This window comes from Cryptococcus neoformans, chromosome 14 (assembly GCF_000149385.1).
Source record: "Cryptococcus neoformans var. neoformans B-3501A chromosome 14, whole genome shotgun sequence".
Taxonomy (NCBI): Eukaryota; Fungi; Basidiomycota; class Tremellomycetes; order Tremellales; family Cryptococcaceae; genus Cryptococcus; species Cryptococcus deneoformans.
The window spans coordinates 347641-375375 of NC_009190.1; the positions used below are offsets into that span (position 1 = coordinate 347641).

At 48.4% G+C, this 27735-nt stretch overlaps 11 protein-coding genes across 11 annotated transcripts in view; 8 read left to right on the top strand and 3 right to left on the bottom strand.

Annotated features, from left to right (window-relative positions):
- Positions 1–230: 230 nt before the first annotated feature.
- Positions 231–3378, top strand: CNBN1130 (hypothetical protein; the record flags this gene model as incomplete). The annotated part of the gene is made up of 15 exons (XM_766840.1): positions 231–292; positions 409–471; positions 536–725; positions 797–964; positions 1024–1174; positions 1233–1459; positions 1508–1601; positions 1655–1815; positions 1866–2120; positions 2173–2353; positions 2403–2474; positions 2525–2654; positions 2707–3112; positions 3165–3310; positions 3363–3378. 15 exons carry the CDS (start codon positions 231–233, stop codon positions 3376–3378), a joined length of 2322 nt encoding a protein of 773 aa, XP_771933.1.
- Positions 3379–4171: 793 nt separating this feature from the next.
- On the bottom strand, positions 4172–4615 carry CNBN1140 (hypothetical protein; the record flags this gene model as incomplete). The annotated part of the gene is made up of 3 exons (XM_766841.1): positions 4172–4257; positions 4336–4426; positions 4511–4615. 3 exons carry the CDS (start codon positions 4613–4615, stop codon positions 4172–4174), a joined length of 282 nt encoding a protein of 93 aa, XP_771934.1.
- Positions 4616–7929: 3314 nt separating this feature from the next.
- On the top strand, positions 7930–9804 carry CNBN1150 (hypothetical protein; the record flags this gene model as incomplete). Its single annotated transcript, XM_766842.1, has 8 exons — positions 7930–8067; positions 8121–8186; positions 8241–8560; positions 8641–8729; positions 8794–8894; positions 8955–9078; positions 9188–9558; positions 9667–9804. The coding sequence occupies 8 exons, from the start codon at positions 7930–7932 to the stop codon at positions 9802–9804; spliced, it is 1347 nt and encodes a 448-aa protein (XP_771935.1).
- Positions 9805–10044: 240 nt separating this feature from the next.
- On the bottom strand, positions 10045–10507 carry CNBN1160 (hypothetical protein; the record flags this gene model as incomplete). Its single annotated transcript, XM_766843.1, has 2 exons — positions 10045–10106; positions 10198–10507. The coding sequence occupies 2 exons, from the start codon at positions 10505–10507 to the stop codon at positions 10045–10047; spliced, it is 372 nt and encodes a 123-aa protein (XP_771936.1).
- A 518-nt stretch (positions 10508–11025) lies between these two features.
- Positions 11026–12268, bottom strand: CNBN1170 (hypothetical protein; the record flags this gene model as incomplete). The annotated part of the gene is made up of 4 exons (XM_766844.1): positions 11026–11037; positions 11093–11408; positions 11470–12031; positions 12214–12268. 4 exons carry the CDS (start codon positions 12266–12268, stop codon positions 11026–11028), a joined length of 945 nt encoding a protein of 314 aa, XP_771937.1.
- A 432-nt stretch (positions 12269–12700) lies between these two features.
- Positions 12701–14536, top strand: CNBN1180 (hypothetical protein; the record flags this gene model as incomplete). Its single annotated transcript, XM_766845.1, has 8 exons — positions 12701–12819; positions 12899–13015; positions 13069–13197; positions 13248–13463; positions 13513–13642; positions 13681–13972; positions 14036–14296; positions 14355–14536. 8 exons carry the CDS (start codon positions 12701–12703, stop codon positions 14534–14536), a joined length of 1446 nt encoding a protein of 481 aa, XP_771938.1.
- Positions 14537–15177: 641 nt separating this feature from the next.
- Positions 15178–15773, top strand: CNBN1190 (hypothetical protein; the record flags this gene model as incomplete). The annotated part of the gene is made up of 2 exons (XM_766846.1): positions 15178–15254; positions 15332–15773. 2 exons carry the CDS (start codon positions 15178–15180, stop codon positions 15771–15773), a joined length of 519 nt encoding a protein of 172 aa, XP_771939.1.
- A 704-nt stretch (positions 15774–16477) lies between these two features.
- CNBN1200 (hypothetical protein) lies at positions 16478–16863 on the top strand (the record flags this gene model as incomplete). Its single annotated transcript, XM_766847.1, has 2 exons — positions 16478–16559; positions 16631–16863. 2 exons carry the CDS (start codon positions 16478–16480, stop codon positions 16861–16863), a joined length of 315 nt encoding a protein of 104 aa, XP_771940.1.
- A 1352-nt stretch (positions 16864–18215) lies between these two features.
- On the top strand, positions 18216–18975 carry CNBN1210 (hypothetical protein; the record flags this gene model as incomplete). Its single annotated transcript, XM_766848.1, has 3 exons — positions 18216–18363; positions 18419–18803; positions 18867–18975. The coding sequence occupies 3 exons, from the start codon at positions 18216–18218 to the stop codon at positions 18973–18975; spliced, it is 642 nt and encodes a 213-aa protein (XP_771941.1).
- Positions 18976–19435: 460 nt separating this feature from the next.
- Positions 19436–24525, top strand: CNBN1220 (hypothetical protein; the record flags this gene model as incomplete). Its single annotated transcript, XM_766849.1, has 12 exons — positions 19436–20089; positions 20162–21172; positions 21222–22272; positions 22325–22436; positions 22492–22733; positions 22779–22824; positions 22877–22920; positions 22983–23516; positions 23565–23815; positions 23865–24182; positions 24235–24269; positions 24318–24525. The coding sequence occupies 12 exons, from the start codon at positions 19436–19438 to the stop codon at positions 24523–24525; spliced, it is 4506 nt and encodes a 1501-aa protein (XP_771942.1).
- Positions 24526–24686: 161 nt separating this feature from the next.
- Positions 24687–27735, top strand: part of CNBN1230 (hypothetical protein) — a gene marked incomplete at both ends in the record, with an annotated part of 3638 nt that continues 589 nt past the window's right edge. Inside the window, 12 exons of the mRNA XM_766850.1 lie at positions 24687–24887; positions 24943–24976; positions 25029–25194; positions 25253–25538; positions 25588–25636; positions 25688–25868; positions 25915–26005; positions 26057–26194; positions 26244–26846; positions 26903–27139; positions 27190–27294; positions 27349–27716. Coding sequence (XP_771943.1) covers positions 24687–24887; positions 24943–24976; positions 25029–25194; positions 25253–25538; positions 25588–25636; positions 25688–25868; positions 25915–26005; positions 26057–26194; positions 26244–26846; positions 26903–27139; positions 27190–27294; positions 27349–27716 — 2459 coding nt within the window. The remainder of the gene's footprint in view (positions 24888–24942; positions 24977–25028; positions 25195–25252; positions 25539–25587; positions 25637–25687; positions 25869–25914; positions 26006–26056; positions 26195–26243; positions 26847–26902; positions 27140–27189; positions 27295–27348; positions 27717–27735) is intronic.

The window sequence follows — 27735 nt, forward strand, 5'->3', positions numbered from 1 at the left end:
GCTGCTTTCGTTCCAACTTTTCCGAAGTGAGAGGGCAGCGGCGGGATCAAATGTCGGAAAGGTGGATCGGCGAAATCCGCCGGCCATCTTAGTCGCATCAGCCAGCACCTCGCGGTACTTTGTGCTCCGTTCCAGGAGCTCTCGACTGTCCCTCATATTTCGTTCTTTACATCTTCATTCCCACGTCGACTCCCCTGCCATCTGCTCTAGAATCTCCGATACGCCAGAATATGTCCGCATCGGCTTCCGGATCATCTTGGACAGAGCCCACAAAGGCTCAGGCTCCTCCTAAGTACGTCTTGTGATGGACTTCCGGCCCTTTATGCCCTAGCTGCCGCTACATTCCTATATTTTAGAGTGGCCAGTGATGAAATGCGAAGGCCAAGAGCTAACACCATCCATCTTTAGAGATGCGGACTTGAAACAAGCTTGGGCTTTCCTTTCTGTCGGTGTTGACCACATTATGACCAGGTGAGTCAGCTGCTGCTTTAACATCCGTCTCTCATCTGAAATGCCAAGTGCTAACCCAAAATAGGCTTAGCTTTGGAATGTCTTACTCTTACTACATCCTCCTATATACCGCCATCTACAACTACTGTACTCAGCCAGGCAAGACTGGTCTCCCTTCATTTTCACCCCAACGGGGCGGAGCTAGTCTTCAAGGCGCCGACCTCCACAGAAGCTTGCACAATTGGTTATCTGCTCACTGCAAGTCCATGCGAGAGGTTCGTGGATTGTTTATGTCATAAAGGTTTGGTATCAAAAGGCTGATAACAATTTATCTGCCCTTACGCAGGAGGCCGAGAAACTTCCTGACCAAGAACTTCTCAAGTATTATGCTCGTCAATGGGACAGGTACACCCGAGGCGCCTTGTACGTCAACAAGCTTTTCAACTATTTGAACAAGCACTGGGTCAAGCGAGAGAAGGACGAGGGTCGAAAGGACGTTTATCAAGTGTACACTGTGTGTAATTTTTCCTCGCTCTTCCGCCACTTTGCTGACAGGGCAATCTAATTGTTCAGCTTGCATTGGTATCTTGGAAGAATAACTTCTTCGATCATTTCACTGACAATAAGGGGACCAGCCGATTAACTCAAGCTTTGTTACGGCAGATCCAGCAGCAACGTAACGGCGAGGAAGTCGATTCTGGTCTTCTCAAGAAGGTCATCGACAGTTATGGCAAGTGTTTCTTGTCGCTATAAGAGATGGTTTGGCTGATGTGAAAATCTAGTCTCCCTTGGTCTTGACGAGGCCGATGCTCAACGACAAAATCTGGATACCTATAGGAAACATTTCCAGACTCAATTCCTCGAAGCCACCGACACCTACTACCGTGCTGAATCTTCTGCATTTGTTGGTTCCAACTCTGTTGCGGACTATATGAAGAAGGCAGAGGCGAGGTTACAGGAGGAGGCGGACAGGGTGAACTTGTATTTGCATGATAATACTAGGAACGATGTGAGTACTCTTGATGGGGCGCACTTTTCGGTGCTGACTTCTCTGTAGTTGAAGACAAGATGTGAAAAGGTACTCATTGAAGAGCACCAAGCCATTATGTGGGATGAGTTCCAAACTCTTCTTGATAGCGACCGGGTTGACGGTAAGTTATATATATATATATATATATCAAACTGGTACTGATGCAAATTTTAGACTTGGCAAGGATGTACGGACTTCTTTCTCGCGTGCTCAACGGGCTTGACCCTTTACGAGAAAAGTTTGGTCAACACGTCAGGCGTGCTGGTAGAGCAGCTGTGGAAAAGGTCCTTCCTGCCCCAGGAGCTGTCAATGAAGCTGGAAAGGCTGAGTCTCTCGTAAGTCCGCCTCAATTGTGAAATATAGACATCATTAACTGTTTGCCTAGGATCCTAAGGCGTACGTTGAGGCCCTTCTCGAAGTACACGGCAAGTATACCTCCATGGTTGAAGGGCCCTTCCGAGGCGAAATGGGTTTCAACCGTGCTCTCGATCAGGCCTGTGGCGACTTCTGCAACTCCAATGCTGCTTGTACTGTCTCTACAAAGTCTCCCGAGTTGTTGGCTAGCTACTGTGATTTATTGTTAAGAAAAAGCAATAAGGACTCTGATGCTGAATCTTTGGAAGCTTCTTTGAGCAAAGCTGTGAGTTTGCTTTGATTTTGTTGTTCGCCTTTGCTAATGGACATCGTCGTAGATGATCATTTTCAACTTCATTGATGACAAGGATGTCTTCCACAAGTTCTATCAGAAGAAGCTCGCTCAGCGACTTGTCGGTTCTCTTTCCGCGTCAGACGATGCAGAGAGCAGCATGATCACCAAGCTCAAGGAGTTATCTGGTTTCGAATACACCAACAAGTTGTCTAAAATGTTTACCGGTGAGTCTGTCTTTGTGTTGTATCGAGACTTTGTACTGATCAGGAACAGATGTCAATCTTAGTAAAGACTTGATGGAACGATTCAACGAAAGGGAGAGAGAGAAGGGCATAGCCTCCGATAGTGAGTTTTGGTACGAAAGCTAGGTCAGGCGCACTAACTCCATTCAACAGTCGATTTCCAACCCTTGGTCCTTGGCTCTAACAGTTGGCCTTTGCACCCTCAACAAACCGACTTTGCCATTCCTCGTGAAATCCAGGCCCTCTATGATCGGTTCAACGCCTTCCACGGCGAAGTTCATCAGTACGTTAGTCTCAATTTCTCTCGTCACACGGCATCCTGACATACTATGTAGAGGCCGAACTCTCAACTGGTTATGGCACATATCCAAGAACGAACTCCGCACCACCTACCTCAACCAAAAGTACATTTTGATGACCTCCGCCTACCAAATGGCTATCCTCACACAATTCAACGTTTCCGACACCCTTTCTTACAAGGATATTGAGGCCGGTACCAAGCTTTCCCCCACTGTGCTCAAGCCCCAGCTCGGCTTACTCGTCAAACTGAAGATTCTCTTGAACACTAATGAAGAATATTCTTTGAATACGGGCTTCAAGAGCAAGAAGATTAGGGTCAATTTGAACCAGACTATCAAGTCTGAGGCTAGGGCTGAGCAGAAGGAGGTTATCGCTGCTGTTGATGAGGACAGAAAGTTTGTTTACCAGGCGACTATTGTAAGGTTGATGAAGGGGCGAAAGGTATGTTTCTAGTCGAGGTCTACTTTTGTGAATACTGACAGTTTCCATTTAGACTATGCAACATCAAGCTCTTATTCAAGAAGTCACCGCTCAGATCTCCTCCAAGTTCACTCCTAAAATTCCAGAGATCAAGAAAGCGATTGAATACTTGATCGACAAGGAGTACCTGGAGCGAGCTCCCGATTCCAATAACACTTAGTACGCCCTGATGATCTCTTGTCCGAAGGATTAGCGCTTATATTCCCGATAGCAACTACTTGGCCTAAGTGTGTTCTCTGATTTGGTTCATAAAGAGCAGGTAAATGAGCGATAGGACGAGATTGTAGCATGGGAAATGTCATCTGGTGGATACCCGAGACGAAGCACAGGTGGATGCCGAATACAGGGCAAAAGGCTGAGGGTATGTAGAATTAATAGCCCATGGCACTAGTCTCATTATAGCATTTTTTCTACCTTGTAAACATGTCAGTATATCGTCTATTAAGCTGAATATGGAAAATGTAACTGTGGCTCTTTTGTAGACTTGTTGACATGGTTGGTAAGGTAGTTTGGTCTTTACATCGCGGACTTTCTTCTCTGAATTTTTTTCTTTTTCTTTTTCGAAAATGATGGAATCATATATCCCCCAGGGATCTCAGTTCGACAATTATATGATAACAATGCCATATTGATCACTTCTGTTGAAGTATTTTTCTCATACAGTGGATCACCCATTGAAAAAGTAGCTGTGCCGGGCCATCCTGCTACGAACAAAAGCGATATCTTCACGACAGTTGGATTAATTATTACGCTGCTTCTTTGTGTACCAGTATTTCATTACCATTTTTATGTATCAGAAAAGTCCGCGGTGTACTAATTGTATCTCTTCGGAAAAATAGCATCTGATCGAAGGCGATGGGGGATGATAAGATACCGAAAAGTCATTCATGCAAGTGTTTTGTTACAACATTCTAATTTAACAAGATCGGAACCGCGAGTTAATGATGCTCGATGCCATTATAAATTATAATTCCTTAATCTTCCTGGGCCCAATGGTAGAGAAAAGTATCCGAAGGCCAATCAGTTGGGCAACTGAAACCTGACACCGCCGGTTTGAGGAGCCCATCGAAGGTGGTCCCGGTCTTCGTAGATGTGCTTGCTGAGCACTAGAACGCAATATGTCAGTATGAAAGCTTCTTCCCGGAGGAGGGGGGGAGGGGTTAGTGATTGCAGTGCCGACTTACTGTATGTAGCGCCAGAGCACATGACAACGACGATACCGATAAGAGGGTAAGCATCGACTGGAACAGGGACGTCACGAAAGAAGGCCCGGATCTAAATAGCGTCTGTCAGTTTTAACTGTGAATGCTGAATACTTCCAAGGGTTTTGGCCCGGGCAAGGTATGAATGATGACTTACAGGACCGACTTGTGAGGGAGCGGCGGTGGTCATCTTTCTGGTCATCATGGTACGAGCCATGGGCATAGTGGAGGAAGTGGTTCTGAGGAGGGTTTGAGCGAACATCGTTTGTTTCAAGTGATGGGTGCTTGGTGGTGTGAAAAGGTTGGTGGTTTAGTAGTCGGTTGTGGTGGTGGGGTTGCTTGTAAGGCAAAGATGTAAAGCTTGTTGCTTGAGGACCTCACCACCTCGACAACGGGCGGTTTATATACCTGGATACATCCTCCTTCACCGCCGATATCTTCCCCGACTGTTTGCTATTGTAATGGGCTTTTGTCGGAATGTGCAGGAGCAAGTCCAAATTCATGGATTCACGATTTATGGAGATGCTCGGAGAAGATCAACAGGAACGCATATTAGGAACGAGGCACTTCCGCCACGAAAATTACCGCTTTAGGTAAAACTTGACGGAATGATCCGGGTGACGGACTGGGTCATTTCTTCTCTCCCTTTCGTTGTTGCTGTTGTTCGTTTGACCACGCAGGTATACACAAATATCTGCTTCCTCCGATATGATTTTGAATCCTTATCTCGGAAAGTACAGGACAATTTCATTCCCGGTTTATTATGGACCAAGTTACCCATCCGCTGATATCGGGTGATGTTCGATCGGCGACTTTTGGAACGACGACGAGAAGTATACCGGCCCCGTCTCCGTCGTTCGTTCTAGGTGGTGGTGGGTATATTTTCGCGCGCAAGCTGATATCGAGTTTTCGAGACGAGACAACGCACGATTGGCGCGGATGGATTATTATCTCTCAGCGTCTGTCCCCGAATGACATGGCCACGGACCTGCAGCGGCTTCCGACGTCCGAGGGCACGACGACGATGGATGTATAAAGACCTTTTCTTACTGAGGGTGTTGAGGCCTTGCGTGATCCACAACGACTACTAGCAACGTTTTATCAACTTGTTTGCCTCACAAGCAACCACAACTACTCAAGTCAAATCTACAGCCACCCCAACTCGGCAGCTGCCACAACCATAATAATGTTTACCAATGCTCGCCTTTTTTTTGGATGGTTATTAGCACATTTTATTCAGTACATTTTTTCAAATTCAGACAGTTGTATGAAGTGGTATTATCTGGTATGTTTGGCATAATTAAAAGATTTTGGCATGATGATTATCATTTCCATCCCCTTGCTAAGAAAACTAATAAACTCGGAAATCTGGCCAAGATAGTCCAGTCCGCCTGCTCTTGACTTTGTGCTCAGAGGATCTTGAGATAGATAGTTTGGCAGACGATGCTTAGTTGTTTGTCTGGCCTTTTATTATTATTATTAGGGCATCTTCTACATCCCCGTTTCTGTCAGAACACGGTAGACTCTCCTTTGTACATATACAATGAAAAGGGGGACCGCAGGAAGAGTGGGGTGTCCCAAAGGATGACGGCGGTGAAATGCGATGATAGGGATAATAAAGAATGGTATAAAATATAACAAGGAAACAATCTTCCCTTGAGATCTCATCTAATCACCCTTGTCGCCGTCTTAACTTTCGAGCCAAAATCCACCACAAACCTATGCACCCCCAACACAAGGCATCGAGATCTATTTTGAAATAGAAACAAATACAAGAACACTCATACATTGTTATGAACACAGGAATCCACCCTCTTGTCATTCCGACTTGCCACCACTGTTACTCCTAGACATTTCCCCCCCATCAAACATCACACCGGCCCACCTTTTCTTTCAAAGAGGAGATGAGGATTGAAATGAAGATTCACAACAACCGAGCCGAAACGCGTTCTACATCCAACGCAGACGTCTTTGTCACCAGTAAGCTTCCATCCCCTTTTCCCACGGTATCTAAAATAGCACTTTGGACTCACAAACAAACCAGAATGGTTTTACATTGGATTCGGCATCGTGTGCGGGTTGATCCTGATTTTCTGCATGTACACCCTCTGGAGGGGATTGCAAAGGTCGTTCTGGCCTGATAAATTGAGATATTGCTGCTGCTTGGGTGGTCGTGGTCGGCCGGCGAACGGGGAGGGGGAGGAGGTTGAGACCAAAGAGAGAGGAGGGATGGCGAGCCCAGAGCGAGGTGGGGAGGGGGCGGCTGATGGGAATGGGAATTGGAGAAAGACGGTTTACCTGACAGATTTGAGGAATGATGTTAGGGAGGTTAGGTTGGAACCAGGCAGGCAGGGAGTCAAGATAAAAGGTAAGAGAAGTGGAGCGCCCTCGTCTCCTGGAACAGAGCGAAGGGCGGATGCAAGAGGGTGGTTGGGTAACCCGAGTTGGACAGAAACGGTTTCCTCGTATGGACGTCCTGCCTCGATGGGCTCCCCCGGTCAGCCTAGCGGTCGGCAGTCAGTACAACAACTACCACCATCGCCAGCCGTCCAAACCCGATCCCGACCTCGACTACCTCCACATCCACGGGTGGGGCCAGCAAATTCGGGGTGGGTAAGTAATCCTGGAGCGAATGGGAATTTTGAGAATATGTCATTCTACAGCCCGCGAGAACGGAGGGATGGGCAGTCATTGGACCCACCCTCTCCCGCTTCTACGCATACCCCACGGGGGCTGGGGTACGGGGTATACAGCAGCTCTTCTGCATCGTCAGCGTATTCGTGGAATAATGCCGGCCAGTCACCCTATGCAAAGCCCCACACGCCTCCGACAGGTCCTTATTACTCCCCAGCATACAACTATCCATCCCCGCACTCGCCTCCTACTATACCCGCACCTGCTGCATCCGTGAAGAATACCCAGCCACCGCCAGCAAGCAGAGGCCACGTCCCCATGTCCGTGCCGGGTACGCCAGTGAATCACAGCCCAAGGGTCCAGTTCTCGCCTTTGCCTACGCCTTCGCGGGGCAGTTCTGCGTCTAGCTCGTCAGCTGGGTCAGCTCAAGGAGTGCAGAATGGATCGCCTCGAAGTGGGCGGGCTGTTTAGGGTGGATGGTGTTGGCGGAGGCTGTGGGCGGCGTCGGCCGCCAAGAAAGCGGGTGGTGAGCCAGACGATCATCTAGGGGGAGTCTGTGGGCATGGACATTCTGAATGTACAGATGTATGAGTATGTAGGAGTGATGTATGGTGATACGTAATATCCGCGAGGCTCCGGTCGGACGCGGCGTGATTTGTGAGTTGTTCGTTTCCTCTGTCGGCAGTGAAATGATCGCCAGGATCGGGTGATGGGTGTGCATCGCCATGCCAAGGCACAAAGGACCCGCTCTGCATGCTGTGCCACTGAAAGGAGCATTGCCATCACCATCACCATCACCATCACTCCCGCGGCGCCATACTCACGCTACTCACGCTACTCACCCGCTGCCCCCAGCCATACTGAACACCACAGATCTGTCCGTCTCCTTCTTCGAGCACCCGCAAGCCCCCGCCCGCGATGCAGTACTACAGCAACCCGCAGATGAACCCCGCCATGCAAGGAGGCATGGGCATGGGCATGGGCGCGAATCAAGGTATGCTGGGCCAGAACCCGATGCTGGGCATGAATGGTATGGGCATGCAGGGGATGGGCAGTTATGGGCAGGCCTGGAGGAACCTGGTAGGTTGGCCGGTGGGCCGTGCAGCGTGCGCCGGTGCTGACGGGTCGGGCAGGGCTATGACTATACCCCGCCGAGTCTTGCGTACAAGCCCGACGCCGCCTGGGGAGCCTGGGACCTTGTATGTCAGCCGTTTCCTCTTTAGACCCGGGTGGCAGCTCATACACCCGCCCAGGCCAACGCCCAGTACAACGGTGGCCGCCTCGAACGAGGGTTCTTCGATAACATTGTGCGTCTCTGCCGTGAATATGAATCTCTCAAGTCCAAGTACCGTAACTCACAAGACAAACGTCCATTCTCCGACACGCCCGCCGAACGAAACTTGATCTCCTCAAAAACGATCCAACAGATCTCAACCCTGACCAACTTTTTCGCAAACCGCCACCTATCTGAAGACTCCGCAAGGGATGCACATAGGAGAGTGTATTACCAGGGCGAAGGCGCTGATGCGGGGAATAAGACGCTGGGAGGAGCGGCGGCTTATCAGGCCTACTTGTGCGTGCCACGTCCACCAAGCGAGCCGACAAGGCAACAAGGCATTAGGCAGGTGAGATCATGGGCTAACACTCGGGTAGGATCTGGGACCGTGACCATTACTCGGCCTATCATGCCATGCCTAGTCAAGAGAACAGAGAAAGGCTTGTAGGACTTGCCGTTGCAGAGCGTACGTCCCCTTATTTCTTCCCATTATGACACGGTTATTTTGCTCAACATACTTTGCAACCCAGTGTTCAGCTTATGGGATCGCGTCCAGCCACGAAGTACGCGAGCGACTACTGAAGAAGCCGCGCAGTACGCTGCTGCTACTGCCAAGTATCTCTTTGACCGCGTACGTATATTTCCTTGTCCCAAACCGTATCGTCTGACAGCGGTTGCCTGTGCGCAATAGCATTACGACCTCCCACACAATCCGCATCCATACCATCGAGCTGGCTCCCGATTTTCGAATTATCGTGGGGACGATAGTGATTCGGAGGATGAACACCATCTTCGTCGACGAAGCATGTACGGCCGTAAGTTTTTTCCCTAACGTTTGAATTCCTTGGGGCAAATGACTTGGGCTGACGAGTGACAATATATGGGGGGTGGGAAATGGAATAGAACCGTATAACGGAATGCAAGCAGCTCCCAATATGGGTGCGGGAGGTATCATGAACGGGATGATGCCAGGTGGTATGCCAGGTGGTATGCCAGGCCAAGGTATGGGCATGGGCATGGGGATGCAGCCAGGAATGATGGGTGGGATGCAAGGTATGGGTATGGGTCAGATGGGTATGGGCCAGATGGGTATGGGTCAGATGGGTATGCCTGGTATGCAGGGTATGGGCCAGATGGGGGGGATGGGGATGCAGCCCGGGATGATGGGCCAGATGGGGATCGGCGGGATGAATGGGATGGCCCAGATGGGAGGGATGGGGATGCAGCCCGGGATGATGGGTTTACAGCAGGGTGTACCACCTCATGGATCTATAGGCGAGAGTCAAGCTGCGCCCGTAAGTCACCACCACTTGCATTTTCCTATCCCACAAGACCCCACGACACAAAAAAGCGCGTATGCCGGTCTATTCATATACTGATACATAAAACTCAAACACTGATAGGGAATGCATCCATACCACTACGGCGCGCAATCAGGTGTCGCATGGGGTAATCAACCGATTGACCAAGTGGGGAACCCCACATTTTTGGGGGGACCACAGAGAAGTTGGTATGGCTACGGGCAGCCAAGGTATTTTTGAATGAGAACGGGGAATGAGAGCAGGAACGGGTAGAGAGCGAGATCAAAATAAGGGAGGTTAGAAAAGTGAAATGTGTTAGATGGAAAGCGGAAGATGAGCTAGTCTCAGAGATGGAGTGACTGTATCATATAAAGCTCTCATGTGTATTACCGATAGATATCAATTGAAGAAGGTGACTTTTGCGGGATTCTGCTACGCGTGACATGGTATTTCTTACATATGCCAAAGCAAGGCGCAATCTTAATAAGTCGTCTTGTAGAACCCATAAGGCCAACTTCGACCGTATGGGTTGATCTTCCCCACTAAATAAACAAGATAATCACCTAATCAGCTTCTTATCTTCTCCTCTATGCCGACAACAACCCCCCATCATTACATTTAACAAACACTTACCGAACCCTCCCAATTCCGGCCTGAGGGGCATAGGCCCATACCTAGGCCATCCATACGGGAACATTTTTCCTTGCCCGCCACCTTCCAACGTCACCCCATATACCCCTGTCCCTCTTCCCTCCTGGACAGCTTTTACCGCTGGCGGGACGTCCCATTCCGGCATCTGAGGGGTTTCCCAGGGGACGTGACCCCAATAACCGACAGACGGACCGCCCGATTGGACAGATAGGTGCGGACCGTTGAAATTGCCGTTGGGGATGAATGAGGCGCCTGGGTAAGTGGAGAGGAGGGGGTGGAGGGCGAATGCCATGGTTTAGGCGGGGGCGGGGGGGCCGGGGGGAGAGGGTGGGATTGGTCGAAGAGCGTGGGTGCGTGGGTGAATGTGTGACTTGGTTTTGGCAAAGGGTTTTTGGATTGGAGCGTATTGTAGATTGAATGTAGGGTGGGAGATTTTGAAGGGCGGATGGGGAAGGAAGCCTAATAAATGGTCAGGAAGATGGGTATGGACAAAGGAGTAGGATCTGTGTAGTGAAAAGGTGGGCGCCACTGGTATTGTTAAGAGGAGAGGAATTATTTGCTGGTAGATGTGTGTTGAGCATTGTTGCTAAAGAGATGGTCATGAGCAGGATACTCCTATTATGGCATGACAGAGGCTTACAGAATACAAGATGAGAGGGGATCCAAGTAGAAACGATGAGCAAAAAGTTGAAGAGTCGTCATTTAAAATACAGATAGCCTATGCTAAAGCCATGCAATGCATCCCATGATACCAAAGATAAAATATCCAAAAATCCATGACCGATCCTGATGCAATAACCAAGAGACCGTTTATCCCGGGAACTATCAACAAACCGTCAGGATCAGGCTTGGACCCGTCATGAAACAAAATACTCACTGCCACAACGTAGTCCTTCTGTACATCCTGAACATTTCCATCATCATCAACGAAAAGTAATCTGTACATCCCTCTCTTGGCCCCCGCGTCCGCCTTGCTGTTAGCCCCTTGACCTCTTATACCGAGGCCGTGGCCTGTACCAGGTATGGGAGCGGCGACGACCGTTGCGCGATAGAATGATGTTGTGTCCGGGTAGAGGGCAAGGACGATGGATTCCCGGGGGAAATCTTCGAGGTTGTTTGGGTGAGAAGAAAGGTGAGTCGCAGAATCTGGATCAGGGAGAGGGATGATTGACCTGAGCGTGGTGTTGTATGTGCTATATGTACGTGTTAGATAATTGTGTCTTCAATCTGATTTGCTAGAGTATGTAGACCTACTTCCCGTCGTCGACGTCTTGCACTTCATATCTCATCTTGTCTTGCAAGATACATCTCTTGACAGTGGCCAGAATCCAGTCATCGCCACTTGACCCACCATTAACACTCGTATCGCCATCCCCTTTCGCTTTAACTGCAGGAAGCTTGAAGGCTACCTTTCGTCCAGGCTGCAAGGGAAGCTGATCGGCGTAAAGCTCACGGCGGTGTTTACCTGTGGCTTCACGTGACATTGGTGTACTCGGACGAGTCGATGCAGAGTTGGACGGATGGACGGCGTTCAGATCTAATGTCGGAGGAGCAGGTGAAAGAGAGAATGATCCCTTGCGTTTTCGCTTGACACCACCACCAGAACCAGGCGAGGGTAAAGCACTAGTAGGCAACACGAGAGATGGTGTAGCGCGTGGGTCGGGTGTTGATCTTTCGCCGCGACGGAGAGCCATCAACATGTCAAGCTTTTCGAGGGCATCACCTAGAGTCTTTTTTTCCTCTTCTGTCTTGTTTGATGGTATGGTGGGGAGTACGCGAATGGTATCTACGAGAGAGTGCCAGAGCTGCGTCATGGCTGGTTGTACGAGTCGCATGTTCGGTTCGGGAAATGTGGTTGGGTAATGTTGAGTGAAGAGGCGGGCGGTGACAAAATGAAATCTAATCAGCCCAAATCCACAGAACGCACGGATCATACCAGATCGCGCATCACCCGACAGCCGGTAATAGTCACCACCAGCGCACGCAGAGAAGACTTACCTTCATGGCTATCGCCTGTAGAAAGTTTTACTGTACTACCTCTGGATCTGGACATGTTTCCAAGTATGCTCCAGTAAAATAAACAAAGGGCCGTCTAGATACTTTATGCTCGTAGTAAAAGCGTTGGAGAAGTTGGAAGACTAGGAGTGAGCCTGGGATACCCCGCGACCAAGAACGATCGCCAAGGGACTTTCAAGGGCTCGGAAAGGGTGGCGTCTGGAAGGGACAATAAAAATAAACCTCTGACGACTGTTTTCGGCGAGAGATGTTAGGGATGTACACGAATACGGTGGTATCGAAGAATATGGATTCTCTGTTTTGAATGCGACGTCAATGATCGGAAGAGTAATGTTGTGGACACGAGGGCAAGGCACTAAGTTACTGGGGGAATGGTGTCCGGACACGGCTTCTTACACTTCCTTTTCCCCGTCACCATCTGTCCCTCGCTCTACAGCTCATCTTTCTCCACATCTCCTCAACAGCGACTATGGTACAACCATTCGTTTCAGCTCCCAAGAAGGATGCGACCAAACAGGCATCGCCGACATTGGCTCTTGACATCTTTCTCGATAACCAGCACCAGTCGTATTTTGAGGAGCTCTACAGGTCAGAGGCCGTTTGTCTATGTATACTAAGGTGACAAGGATTTTATCTGGTCATCAGAAGATTTATTAACAGGGTTTAGATTACTACCGCCAGTATGCCGTCAAATTATTCTCCATGCCTTGTGGTCCCATCATCCATTACGGACGGTCGATGTCAAGCTGCTTCTCCAGATGGATGTCCATGCTCCTTTAGAAGAGTGAGTTGTTTCTCAAAATGTCCAATACATAACGCTAATATCGCATTATTCAGATGCGACGAGGTCATGCGACCAGCTATAGACAGGAAGGTCCTCCATCCAATGCATTATAAGAAACAGAGAATGCAGTGGTCCTTGAATGATTCTTTCAAGAAGGGCCTGAGAAATGCCTTGACAGGATTGTGAGTCTCGTCGCAATAGTTATATCAAACCAAGGCTAACTCAGCTTCAGAGGAACATCAAATTCGTTCGGTGTACCCTTTGAAAGACATCAGGCAACTGACCTTGATCTTCCCTCCGAGGACGAGCTCGTGGCGTATGGCGAGGATACGTTTGAGTCTATTCTCAAATACATGGTGTCTTCCGGTCTCGGTACAGAATTCTCTGGATCCAGACCACAGCCTGAGGTCCTCCAGCTCTTACATACCAGCGGCCTCATGACAGACTCGTGAGTGCTTTCCGAGAAGAGTGCGTACTGAGCTGACCATGTTTGACAGTGTCGATATGAACGGAAGAAATCCCAATATAAATCGGCTCACAATCACTTCCAAAGGCTTTCAATTTTTGCTCGAGAAGAGACAGACTCAGTTGTGGGAGATACTCATGTACTACTTGAGTGCCAAAGAAGTACGTCCCTATCAAAATGACAATGTACTGATAATAAGGCAAACTCTGAACGGTCATCCGAGGTCTTGTCAATGTTCTTCTCCCTCGGATGTATGCAACTAGGACAAGACTATTCCGCGTCCAACTCCTTCCCTGGCGCTCAAGAAGCTCTCGACGATCTCGCCCAATACGGTTTCATTTACAAATCATCGCCTGACAGCGATCAATTTTGGCCCACCCACCTTGCCACCTCTTTGTGTTCCGGCGACGCTTCCGCCATCCAATCTCAGAGTGCAGACGACAAGCGTTTCCTAATATTGGAAACCAATTACAAAATTTACGCATATACTTGTAAGTTGGCGATATACCTATTATTGCGCGCGATTTCAGCGATTGTATCTGACCATGGAGCAGCAAACGAGCTCGAGATCGCTATCCTTAATCTCTTTGTCGACATTCGCATTCGGTACCCCAACCTCGTTGTAGGAAAACTCGACCGTCAGCACGTTAAAGCCGCCATGGAAAAGGGTATCTCAGCCCGACAGATCATCGCCTATTTGTCCAGTCATGCCCATCCACAAATGTACAACTCTCCCCCACCATTATTACATCCCACCATTGTCGATCAACTTTATTTATGGGATCGAGAGAGGAATAGATTACAGACGGAAGAGAGTGAGTCGGCCATCATTCAGGTGCTTTTCAAGACACTAACTAATTGACCGCGACTTAGCCGTTATGTACGAATTCTTCAGCAAAGAACTCTTTGACGATACTGTCAATGAAGCCAAAGCGAATGCGGCTCTACAGCATGCCGCTACATCTCAAAAACTATTATTCATCGAGCCACATACGAAGCCTGCGATCACAGAATTCGTCAAACAAAGACAGAACGTCCTTAGAGGGGGTTATTAGACGGCTCTCGATCTCACGGTTAATAAAGCACAGCTGCAGGTCGCAACTCACTGTATCATATCGCATATGCATCACTGTTGTAATAGTGCTAATTTATGATTGCTTCTAGTGAGCTATCCGTGCTGCCTGATACATGAGAGGACTGAAAATAGCGCTTATAGCTACCAGTGTGACTTTTGAGACATGTTAAAGGACGTTTATACGCGCGACCCACCCACCACGCATCGCTCGTACCATCCCCAACCAGTTTACATATCCGCTTCCTATCCCCAACGGTATATATCTCACCTATAATGGCTTTCCTCCATTAAGTGCATACATCAGCGAGCCGCTGATATACTTTTTTTCGTCGACTTTCATCCTTATCCAATCTCTCTCAAAAACTGCTTTCCGATTCAAATCCCCCTTTGGTCAACTTGTACGCGCTTTATTGAAGTATCTCAGACCAGTTACCGTTTACTCATTAGATGTTGCATTTATCTAGCAGTTCGTTATATCGGAGTTCTGACAGGAGGAACGTCATCCTCAATACTGATCATACGACCGGCATGCCCAGCTCCGTTATCACAGTACTTACGACTGCGCTCTGGAGAAACTTACCTTTCAGCCCAACGTCGTGCCTCAACGTTTCAGCAGTCACGATGGCGTTGTCATCAAGATACATCCAAAGGCAGTATCGTTTGGCTAGCAAGCTGTTTTGGGTCTCCACACTTGCCGAGTAAGCCGTGTTCCAATTTATTCCGCCCTTCATTTTGAGACTCTGTCCTGATCGGAGATTCTGCGAATGATCAATAGAGCCGATATTGCCTTTGTCCATGCCGAGATCCTTTCCCATTTCGCCATCTTCACCGCTATTCTTCTCTCCATTCTCGAATTCTCTCCCCTCATCAAGGACCAATCTCCTTTTCTTTCATGGCTCCGCCTCTTCATCCTATGGCTGCCCCTGTTTCAAGGTTCAATATCATGTAAGGACGAGCTACTCTTTCCACAATCTTGGACATCGATGATACCGCAACGGGGAGATGAAGTGGATGTAAAGAGGCTGCAGAGAGAGGCAAGTTGTAATAAGCCCGAAGGGTTTTGGATGAAAGCGTACGAATACGTGAAGAAGTGTGATAAGGCAGCACAAGCGTCCGGGGAGGGATCGTCGATCAAGATTTGGGAGGAGAGATTCGCAAAGGCGTGGGTCAAGGAACGTAAAGGTTCGAGGTTGGAGTGTGGTTCTGCCCTCAGATGAGAATTGTTTTGTCCACACTAGTTACTTGTAGCTGTTGTAGTACGTTTTATGCATTGTATAAGATATCGCTCGGATATGTACCAGCTGTCATCTTATAGAAGAAGACCAGTAGCTCACCACACACTACAGTTTTCTCTTTCAATTATTGGGAAGGTTAAAAGGGCCACCATTAATACTATAAAGGAAGTTGATGCTCATTACTTGTAACAGGGAGACGATACACGTGAAGGTTGCACCAATGCGAGTGACGAGCCAGCGAATGAGATCCTCGTTCATTCCAGCATTCTGTTCCTCTTTTTGGCATTCAACGTTGCGATGGGAGTGTGAGTTACATATCAATAGTCGTTAACAGTGGTCAGACTAGAAGAAATGACACTAGGGTAAATGTAAGGCTGGAAAGTCACACCATCCCCGAGAGTTGAACAACGTCGGTGGATCGTGTTCTCTACTATAAATAAAACTCGGGGCTGAAAAGATCCATTATTTGCACCTTTTGTCTTTCTTCTTACTACAACCATAGCCCAACGTTCTGCTCATTGTCCGTAAGAATGCGCTGCTCCTCTACCGTTAAGCTCCTTCCAGTACTCGCACTTTTTGCCCAGGCTGCACCTGCCGTCTACCGTGATCCAGGCGACAGTTTGCTTCCCGCAAACATTGCCCTCCCAGGTTGGTTCAGTCTCCCCTCGGCGGAGAAGTGACAATTGATGTCTCAACTTTCTTCCGATATCCCAGATCGCCCTTTCCCTTCCAAGGTCAGCACTGCTGCGAACCCTCTCAACGATGGAAGTGAGTAGCATTACGAGTACCATTCACTTGCGTTCATCAACTGAAATCATCCTTGTCTACTGTCCGCCTAGTCAACGAGGCTCGGGACTTTGGGGAGATTCTCTCTGGTGCTGAATCCATCTGGGACGAAGCAACATCCGCTGCCGCCTCCATCCTTCATGAAACTACTAAGATCGCATCTCTCTTGGATAAAGCTACTGCCGCCATTGGCAGTGTGGCCGCGATCGTCACCAGCGAGGCGGCAAAGGTGGTCGACGACTTGACAGACCGGGCGGTTGTCGTCACCGAATCTGACAAGGAGTAGATGGAGACACAGAGCAGTGAGTGAATGACAATCACACGAGTTCGGGGATGGTGTTGAAGTTTATCGCGCACGCGCAAAGATACTTATGAGACTCCTATATATTCTTCTGAAGAGAAGGTTGGTGATGACATTAATCAATCTTGTCTGCAGTTTACTCACTTGCTGATACAGGCAGTAGTCTTAATCCCTTATACAGACCGCTATTGTTTCAAGAACTTGATTCTGTGGATTAATGTCTAGCGTATATAGCAGGCCTATAACACATGAATAGACTCATGATATGCATACCCTTTGAGGATATTTGAAGGTCTTGGCTTGCTCCATATAGCAGCTACGAATAACTTGCTGGCCTCCTCCGTCGTTCGCAGTAAGTTCGTTCGAGCCAGTCGGCAGTTGCGCGTGGTTACTGATGGAGAGACGGATTCAAAATTCAAGCAGCGTTTTGGGGTTGCGTCTTTCTGATTTGATCGATGAGGAAAAGTAGGCTCGACACAAGCCTCTCGACGGACATTGGCTCGTCTCCACGAAGTTCCGAGGAGGGGCTTGTGTCGAGCCTAGAGGAAAAGCTTCTTTGTCTTTCCGCCCCACAGCCACAAAGCACCTAAAAATTACTATACCGGACTTTTTTATGTTCCTCTCCTCAACCCCTCTCCTTTCTTCGCCATAGGACCTAATCTACTCATGAGTGATAAATATAAATAATGCACTATTTCTCATTTCTGACCCTCATCTACGTCATGGATCATGAAGTTGGTTATTATTCTGATCTGCTATACGTAATTAAGTACGCGATTCTGCAGGACGGTCCGACCTCCGACCACGCAGTAGTCCACAAATACGTAATCTGTGTTCTATCCGACGTTGTATGCTGTATAATTGTATCACTCTTACGTTTTGCTGAATCACCTTGACGACGGCGGGAAGGGAGAGAGTCACAAGAGCCTCTAGAACTACGATCCGGAAGACCAATAAGCTTATAATAATCGCTGAAGAGGTTGTAACCTTTTTATTTCATATACGTAGCGTCCCATATTCTTCTTCGGATCGCCGGCGGAGTGACGCAGCACCAATTACTACTACGTCATGCGGTTAGAGAGTGAACGCCATCCAAGGAAGGGTTAATAAGGTCTTCTTACTCTGACGATGAGTCTTTGGCTGCTGAAATCTTTCTGCGTACGAGTGATTATTGGTAGCCTGTTCCAGAAACTGGCATCACAAGACCTTTTTATCAGTATGCATATGAAAAAGATTTTCTTCGTTTCCCAACTGCATTCCTTTTTTTGCTTCTTTCGCAGACTCATATTGCACTACTCCTTTTTAAAAAAAAGCCACATTCATTCCCGTCGGTCAAAATGAAGGTCGTCGCTCTTTTCGCTGTCCTCCCCGCCCTTGCGGTTCTCGCTGAGCCTGCTGCTTTCCCCGATCCTACTCCCGCCGCTCCTGCCCTACAATTTGGCAAACCTGCTGTCGAGCGAGCCGCCAACATTGAAGCCCGGCAAGGTAGGTTTCGCCGGCCCTGTTACTTTCTGGGTGCACTCTGACAGTCTTCTTCTAGTAATCTCTTCCCTCACTTCCGTTGCTGGCTCAGCTATTGGCTCTGTTGTGAACACTGCCACTGGTGGTGCAGGATCTGTCGCTTCAGACGCTACAAGCGCCGGAGGTGCCGCCACTTCCGGCGCTGGCTCTGTTGCCTCGGACGCTACTTCTGGCGCTGGCTCTGTTGCCTCGGACGCTACTTCTGGAGCCAGCTCAGTTGCTTCCGACGCCACCTCTGGCGCAAGCTCCGTCGCTTCTGGCGCTTCTTCTGGCGCCAGTTCTGCTGCTTCTGGAGCCAGCAGTGCCGCTTCTGCTACTAGCGGTGGCGGAAGCAGCTCTCAAGGTGTCGTTGGGTCTCTTACCAGCGTCGCTCAGAGTGCTACTAGTGCCGCAGGTTCTGTTGCGTGAGTTATTTCATCGATCAATATATCGTAGAAAACCGGTTGTTGACACCAAACTGCGATTAGTGGTAACTCTGCGGCCATTCCTGCTGCCATTGTCGGACAGGCCGGTCTTTGGACTGCCGTAATGGGTGGTGTCGGTCTTGTCGTTGGCGCTGCCACAATCTGGGCATAAGGCAATATTGTTGGCTTGGTTTTTGTTTGTTCTATCCAGGAGCGGAAGTGCCAGAAGTATATATAAGCAAATTGTTAGAGAATAATGCAGGTTGTAATTGGTGATATGAGCATATTGGTAGTAGTTCTGGACTGGATTTACGCGGCGAATGATAAGATAACCTGTCCCCCTTGATGAAAAGCCCCCCGGGACTATATGTCGGTTATCTCCACTGATTTTGCTCCAACCACGGACCGGCTGACGACGTTTACGAGTCACTGCATCTCTCTTCATTTGATATCCTCGCCTGAGCTAGAAATTCCCTTTCAGTCAAACGGGGCTGCTAGACCCCATCAACTCCCGACAGCTACATCCTTGCAAGTCCTGAACTTAGCTCTAGGACTGTACAAAGGAAAGGATTAGAAGATCGGCCAACTACAAACTATCCCTAGAGTTTCTTTCGCCATAGGCACTCATCGGCATGTTCAAGCTCATCAAAGACCTCACGCGACCACCAGAGTCCCTTACACCACTATCTACAACCCCATCTTCCGGATCGGCAACTCCTCATGGAGCTCAAGCCCGTTCACGCCCTCGGTCTCGATTAGCTGTCAGAGGCCGAAGTCATTCGCCGGCTGTACCTGGGATGAGGGTCAAAAGTCCTGGAACAGCAGCTTTTGGTCATGAATCCGGCCACGGAGGAAGTGATCCAGGGGATAGTGGATGGTCTTTGGCCTTCGATGCTGGAGTGGAGGATGAAGAAGATGAGGATGAGACCGAAGAGTCGGCTATTCGAGTGGTGGGAATTATCAGAGCCTTGAGAAATGATGATAAGGAGGCAGATGTCATGCGCTATGTTGAAGTGAGTTCTTACTATATGACACAAAAATTAAAAGCTAAGGAGATGGGAAAGAATTTTGCCCAGCTTCTCTCCATCCCAAGTGATTTCTACACTCGCCGGGCATTCCGGCGTCACCTTGGCGCCAGGACACTTTTCTTGGCTTTAAATGATGGATTGGCCTGGGAACCAAAAGAAGAGGAGACCCATGAAGAGGAATGGCAAGTAAAGGAGGTGCAGCGAAAAGAAGGTGTGCGGCTTGCATTTGAGGTTTTGAGCTGGGCTTTAGGTGATAGAGTGAGTAAGGCACATTTTGAAGTATGTCTCATTATCTATAAGCTATCGGTGATCCACTCACGCGCGACGTAGAGAAATGGAGGGTATCAGGCATTTTTGCCTGTGCTGTACCGCCTAGTTCCTCCATCGAGCTCTCCCAACTTCCTTAGTCCACAGATACTCGCTCAACTCTTTGCCCATGTCTGTTCAAACAATTACTCTTTCACAGCACTTTTCGAATCCCCAGAAATCTCATTGTCAGACATTCCTTCTCGTGTAGGTGACGTTGTCATTTGCTCATCAACAAGCGGAGCTTTGAAACTACTATGGTCGTACTTGCAAGGGAAAAGTTCCAAAGGCAAGTGTCGAGAACATAGTCCGGTGGGACACTTTGAGGGCAAAGAGGATTCTGAACAAGCTAAGCTTGTTCAGCTTGTGTTTCAAGTCCTTCTCATCATTGTCAAAACCTCTATACCGAATCTCTTTACCGTGGCTTCTGAGCTTCCGGACTTGTCAGAGTTCCTTCTCGAGCGCCTTTATGGTCCTGAGCAAAAGAGGAAGTATGCGATCACATTCCCGTGGATCAAAGGTCCGGATTTGAAGGAAGAGAGTGAGGAGGAAATAGCCATCATGGAGTGGCAGGGGCCAAACAAGGAACTGAGATCTATATATCTGGCGTTGCTGAAGAGAATGTTGGAGGCCAACGTTGACCAAAAGGTGACCTGGCGATTGTTTGGCCTTGTGCGGAGAACAAACGAGGTCTCAAAACCTACTGCAGTCGAGACACCCGCTTCAACATCAAATAAGAGCACCCCCCCGGTCTCCTCTCCTAAAACACCCAATTCTACTTCTGCTTCCAATCTCCCTTCATTTGCAGCCCCCGCACGGGGTAAACCAAATCTTCACATCAATACAATCGACACAACTGCCAAAGACGATGAAAGCCTTCATCCGGAGGTACTGGACCTTATACGTCATGCTGTTAAGTCGAAATGGTCGGATGTGTTTGTGTTCGAGGGCGGTTGCGGGGATAATCTAGGCGGTTTGGAATTGGAAGAGCTGGGAAGACCTTGGATGAACGGTCATAAAGGGTTTAACTTCTCGGTGGGTTGTTTTACTAATGATAAAATTGGAGAAAGCTTACACAGCATAGTGTTGGATTCATATCTCCAAGCTCAATCAGCCCCTCACTCTTCTTCATCTTTCGCAAAAAGGAAGTAACGAGCCCCTTTTTCAGATTCGTATTTTGGAAAACTCTCAAATTGCTATCACATCGACTGAACATACTCCCTCCTCTCCCACTCAGCCCTCGCATTCTTCCAGCGAACACGAGGTCATCTGCTCTGCGCCTGACGCTCTTGTCCCTCATTTCCAATGGGTTCACTTTGCGCTAGGTTGTCGCAAGCCCCACGGGCAAGATATAGGTGAAATCAGAATTTTTATCAATGGCGTTCGAGTGGGCGCCATGCGTATGCCTTTCCCCGTCCCGTCCACTACTCCTCCTATTCCTGTCGCGCAGGGTATCAAGCAAGATATCACAGCGGATGCCATTCACCTGTCGATAGGCAAGGAATATCAAGGTGGTGATGTGAAGAAGGAGGCAGTGAAAGAAGGAAGTGTGGGTAAGGAAGAAGAAAATGAATGGATGCTTGGACGGGTACTGTTCTTGGAAGAAGCCGTTCCGGAGGATTTAGTGCTTCTCATGCACCACCTCGGCCCTCGATATACTGGCAACCTTCAAGAACCTATGGGTAGATTCCTCACTTATGAAGGAGCGACTTCCATCAACATCTATCTTCACAGAGTTGCTGAGTCTGCAAAGGACAAGCGGCTCTTCGCGCACCCTAGTAGCTCCATCTTGGTCCGTGCTATCCGTTCCGGGTATGTTCTTCCTGAGGAATCCATTATCCTTTCTTTGAGCGCCAAAGACTATGATTTATCCGAGGACATATGTGTGAATGGTGCCATCCCACATCCTTACAGAGCTAAGCAGCTTCGCCACGGAGTCGTGAAGCTTCTTGGTAACGTACAGCCTTTCAAGTCGACCAATCTCGATGAAAGCGTACAAGCTGTGGGTGGAGGACTGGTGATTCTGAAGATGATTGCCATCAGCCAGACCAAAGAGGAGCTCTTAGCAACGCTGAGTATTTTGAGGGATGCAATTAAGGATAGCTGGTCAATCAGTGAGGAAATGGAAAGGATCCGTAGGTCCGACCCTTCATTCGAGACGATTGACTAAAGAAACACTTGCTGTAGATGGCTTTGATCTCTTAGCGGCCATTTTGAGGCCCAAAGCTGCAATGTTTTTGGATGAGGTCTGCACGAAAACCATAATGGCCATGCTCGGAATCAACATGGACAAGCCAGGGTATGTTGGCAATGCGATAATTCCGCAAAGATTTACTGATGAAAGTTCGTTGTAGCTCTGCCACTGTTCATAATTCTGTCGCTTATCGGGCCCTCGGACTTGAATTTGAGTTGTGGTCTTACGCCTCTGACGACGTGATTAGATACTATCTTCAACATTTTAAACACCTTTTAGTGACGTCGAAGCACAAGCGTTTCAACATCTTGCGCACATTCCAGAAGTCTGCAATGGTGAAGAAAATGTTATATACTCTAAGGTCGGGACTTTTTGCTATAGAAGTAGTACCGGACGTCGTTGGTGAGTATTGCCGGGCATTTATGTCTGTGAGCTAACACTGTATAGACACTCTTCAGTTGGCGTTAGAAGCCCGCTGGAGCGGTGAAAACGGGTGAGTTTACTACTATCAATCGGCTTGGGACGCTACTGACGTTGTATAATAGCATAAAACCTATTTTCTCCTATTTAGTATCGGCTCTATGTCAAAGTGGGTCTCGCCCTCTCTACATAAGATTAGCCCGGTCATAGCTAATCTAACCCTAATGCTAGACAATATGGCCTTCTCGGTCACTGTTTCCAATGAGCCACCTCCTTACCAGCTTCCTGCAGCCTTGATCCTTGCCAAACTGGCTGAACTTTGCCATAATGCCACTCGCCTCACCAAACTCAATCGCTCTGTCGCCTTGCATCGTCTACTTGTCATTTTCCTCTCTTCTAATTCCTCACCTTTTGTTGTTTTTCCATGCCTGGATTTACTTCAGCATTGTTTTATGACACCAGGCTTGGAAACCTTCCAGAGATCCTTTGAGTCTGAAGGCGGTTTCGCATTGCTAGCAAGAACTTTACCGCCCGTTTGGACCTTTGAAATCCAAGGTATTGTGATGAAAATGGTGTTGGGGGATGAACCTGAAAAGAAGCTTCTATCGCCTCAAATGGTAATGTGCTTGCTGGCCGCGTTGGATTGGTTGTTGCAGATCGCCGGTGATAGTGAAGAAGGTGGGGGAAGGCCACACGTCGTACGAACCAGATCTGGGACTATGAGTTCCGTCAGATCGATTACTGGTTTCCCTCCTTCGAACTTTGGTAAGTAGATTGTAGCTTTGTAGGTGTCGTCATTGACTAGCGGTTTAGACCCATCACAACCGGACGATCGCCTGAAATCCCTTCTTCAAGTGTTAACCGGCATGTATCGAGCCCATCCCAATTTCCGCAAGAGCATCACGTATAAGAAGATTGAAAACCTTTTGCCCAACATCGCCGATTTCGCTGCTGTATCAGGTAATGGTCGACCAGATATAGTTCAAGGCCAACGAGAGGCTGTGGCTGGTTGGCTAGCCGTCCTGGTGGATGAAGGCAAATTGCCAAAGGCAATCATTACACAGGTTCGTACACAGGGTGCAAGGCGTATAATGATACTGATCATGTGTGCAGATGAGACTCTTGATTGAGCAATTGAAAACAGTCCCTTCATCTCCCAAAATATCTTCTTCATTAGCCATGTCTCCCACGTCCCCTCCTGCGTCGTCTTACTTTGGACAGTCCTTCACTAGCCGCCTTGGCACTTCGACGGGCATCGCTTCTCCTCTCCCAAAAAGAAGACCCTCGACTGATGGTGGAATGTCTGGATTCACCAGGTCGAAAAGTATCAGAGAACAATGGGTACCACTGAAGAGAGTGTTGACAGGAGAGTCAATTTTGGAAGGCGGAAAAGACAAGAATGCGGCATGGAAGATGATTATCATTCAGACTGTAGGTGCCTTAATATTTGTCAATATCCGGTGGAGACTAATGGGCTATATAGGATTTCCAAAGTCACGCCAAAATGACTTTGGAAAGGTAAATATAATCGTCGATTGGGAGAACCGCTTGCTGACCGATGTACAGGAAAGAACATTGGCAAAAGTTGTCTCAGGTTGATTGGCCTCAACAGGCTGCGACACTGCGTGCTGAAAACGGATTGTGGCAGGAGAGCAACGGGGGCGTTACTTGGCGTTTAGATGGGAGCGAAGGACCTCTTCGCATGAGGTACGCCAGACTTTATCATTGGTATTACCCTCCTAACAAAGTCATAGAGCACGGTTGGAGCGAATAGATAATGTTCCTGAGCAGGGCATGACTCGTACTCGCCATAAGCTTCGTGACGCAATCCCTTCAGTGGACGAACTTTCATCTGCTGTATCTCGTATTAATTCCGCCCCTTGGGAAGATCCTTTTGCTTTGGCGCTCGGAGAAGACACGCCTGTCGAAGAGGAGATGGTGTCTACGCCTATCGCAGGTCACAATAGCCCAGGCAACCCTCAGATCCTCAACAACTCGGGCTCGACACCGGCTAGCGATGCAGTTTCAGAGAATGGAGAGGAGGAATCATTTGTCGAAATTGAAGAACGTGGAGATGACAAGATGAGAAAAATAGCTAAGAGCTTGAGACCCGGTGATATGGTAGAGGAAGCACATGTGAGTGTTGACCTGTTTATCTTCCGAGTCCTTGTTAATTATGGGAGGGCCTTAGAATATCGTGAGGATAGTAGGAGTAGATGCTTGTCGTGAGTCTTACTCGGCTTTGAGGTAAATTTTGAGACTGACCCTTCATCTTAGCCGGTCTTCTTATATTGGGAAAGAAGAATCTTTACCTAATTAACGGATTGCTTCAAACTCCCGGTGGAGAGGTCATCGACGCTAAGGATGCTCAAAAGGACGTCCTGTCTATTCCTTCGGGTACACTTGTTGAGCTGGACGCTGATGACCAGCCGAGTCATTGCTGGTATGTAACATGGCGTTGCTAAACCTGATACTTGTGACTGACTGCGTGAACCACGTAGGCCTTACAATGAAATTATTGAGAATAACAAACGTGCATTTCTCTTCCGCGATGTGGCCCTGGAGCTTTACTTCTCTGATAAGCGCAACTTCCTTGTTGTTTTCCGGGACAAGAGGGAAAGACAAGCCGTCGTGCAGAAGATCAGCAGCAAGAAGGATCACCGCGATGTTATATCGAAGAGCGTCATTGGTAACTTTGTCCTCGATACAGTTGCAAAGGCCATGGATAAGAGCGAACAACAACTGGAGGCGTTGCAAAAGAAATGGCAGAACCGGGAAATCAGCAATGTGAGTACTCATTGATAACATTGGCAAGCGTGTTAACATGTGATATCAGTTTGCGTATTTGCAACTTTTAAATCAGTATGCCAATCGTACGCCCAACGGTGAATCGCTTTCCTCATCATTACCTGAATTACGCTAATACACCTGACTAGACGTCACTCAATACCCTGTGTTCCCATGGGTTGTAGCGGATTACTCATCAGACCATCTGGACCTCAAGACGGAATCCTCTTTTAGAAATCTTCGTTTCCCCATGGGTGCTTTGACACTAGCCAGAAGAGAAGAGGCCATGGAGCGCTATGCTGCGACAGAAAGCGTCGGTGAAAAACCTTTGTAAGCTATCCTACTTTAAGACTGATGTGAATTAACGTCTTCGCAGCCATTATGGAACACATTATAGCTCATCGATGATCGTCTGCGGCTACATGATTCGTCTTTCCCCCTTTACAGAGATATTCTTAGCCTTACAAGTGTGTAAACCCTCCAATGAAAACGAAACTGTCGCTGACTGCTATCCGTAGGGCGGTAATTTTGACTTGGCTGATCGTCTTTTCTCAAGCATTCCAAGGGCTTGGGTGTCCGCTTCTTCAGATAATCGTGGCGACGTGCGAGAGTTAATCCCCGAATTCTACTATTCGCCAGCTTTTTTGATGAATCTCGTGAGTATTACCAATAATGCCTGTGTGCGGAATACTGAAGTATTGCTAGAATCACCATAACTTTGGAAGAAAACAAGTATCTGGTGAAGCCGTGGACGATGTTGCCCTACCACCTTGGGCGCTTGGAGACCCTCATTTATTCATCCATCGACACCGGGAAGCGCTGGAGTCTGACTATGTCTCTCGCCATCTCGCATCTTGGATCGACCTTACTTTCGGTTATAAACAAAGGGACCCGGCTGCCTTTAATTGTTTCCATCCCTTATCATATCGAGGTGCCATAGACCTGGAAAACATTGAAAACGAAGAAGAAAAGGCAGCCTCCACAGCAATCATTCACAACTTCGGTCAGACGCCAAACCAAATCTTCAAATCCCCTCATCCGCACCGTTTCCTCGGCGGGCAAAGTGACCTACCCGTGGGTGTGCGATTCGGCGTAGCGGAGCACTGGCAATTAATGCTCAGGAGCATACTCCCTATCACTGAGACAATAACTTCGATAGACCATATTGATCCTCCTTCCGGTCCAGATACGAAGCCCAAGTTGTCACAAAGATATAGACTGTCTATTCCAGGTTCCTCACACTTGACAGTGCAGTATGGCTTCGTGGATGGTTCTGTAAGAATATACTACCAAGATGTCGTTGCCAAGGTAAATTGTGGTATTCTTTTTCTCAAAATAGTGACTCCAACTGACAAGATGTCCAGCTCGTCTACCTCTGTGAGGGTATATACCCTGTGAATGCAGTTTTCGCATCATCTTCACTCTTTCTCACTGTGTCATCGATTGGTGTCATCACTGCGTGGCGTATCAACGTCAGTGGTGCGGGGTATCGCCGAGGAGACGTGACAATGCAGCGTGAAGCGACTCTTAGAGGTCATTCTCGTCCAGTAACTTGCTTGGCTGCAAACACATCATGGAGTATACTCGTTAGCGGGGCAGAGGTAAGTGGCTCAGGTGGTACAGATCAGTTTACTGACATTGAAGCTCGTAGAACGGGGATGCTATGGTATGGGATACAAATCGTTTGCGATATATCAGGACTTTGCAGACCGGGAAAAAGGAGTCTATTGAATATTGCGCTATCAACGAAGCTGATGTGAGGCGCTTTTCCTGGACATATGTCTCGCCGAGCTGACCGCTTGTTCGCCAGGGCCTAATTGCCGTGGCCAGTAGAAAACACGTATTTCTTTTCTCACTTAACGGCCACCAAATTGCCTCGATCAGTATTGGCGATTGTATCTCTTCCATCGAGAGCGACGCAGAATCCGAAATCTCCGAGGAGCCTTACGAGGACGAGTTTACAGGTGGCATCACTTTCTTGAATCGAGAATTTCTAAAGTTCGGTGCCCTGTTTGTCACTGGAGTTGGTGCGAGGATTGTTCTTTTCCGTTGTGCCCCAGGGGAGATCAACGTCTTCAACCCGGGTCCTATGATACCTTGGGCACTCATCCCACAAGGAGTGATCCATCGTTCAGATGATCACGAAGGAGGTGATTGCTGTTCGGTAAAGTTTATTGGGTGAGTCATTAAAATCCAA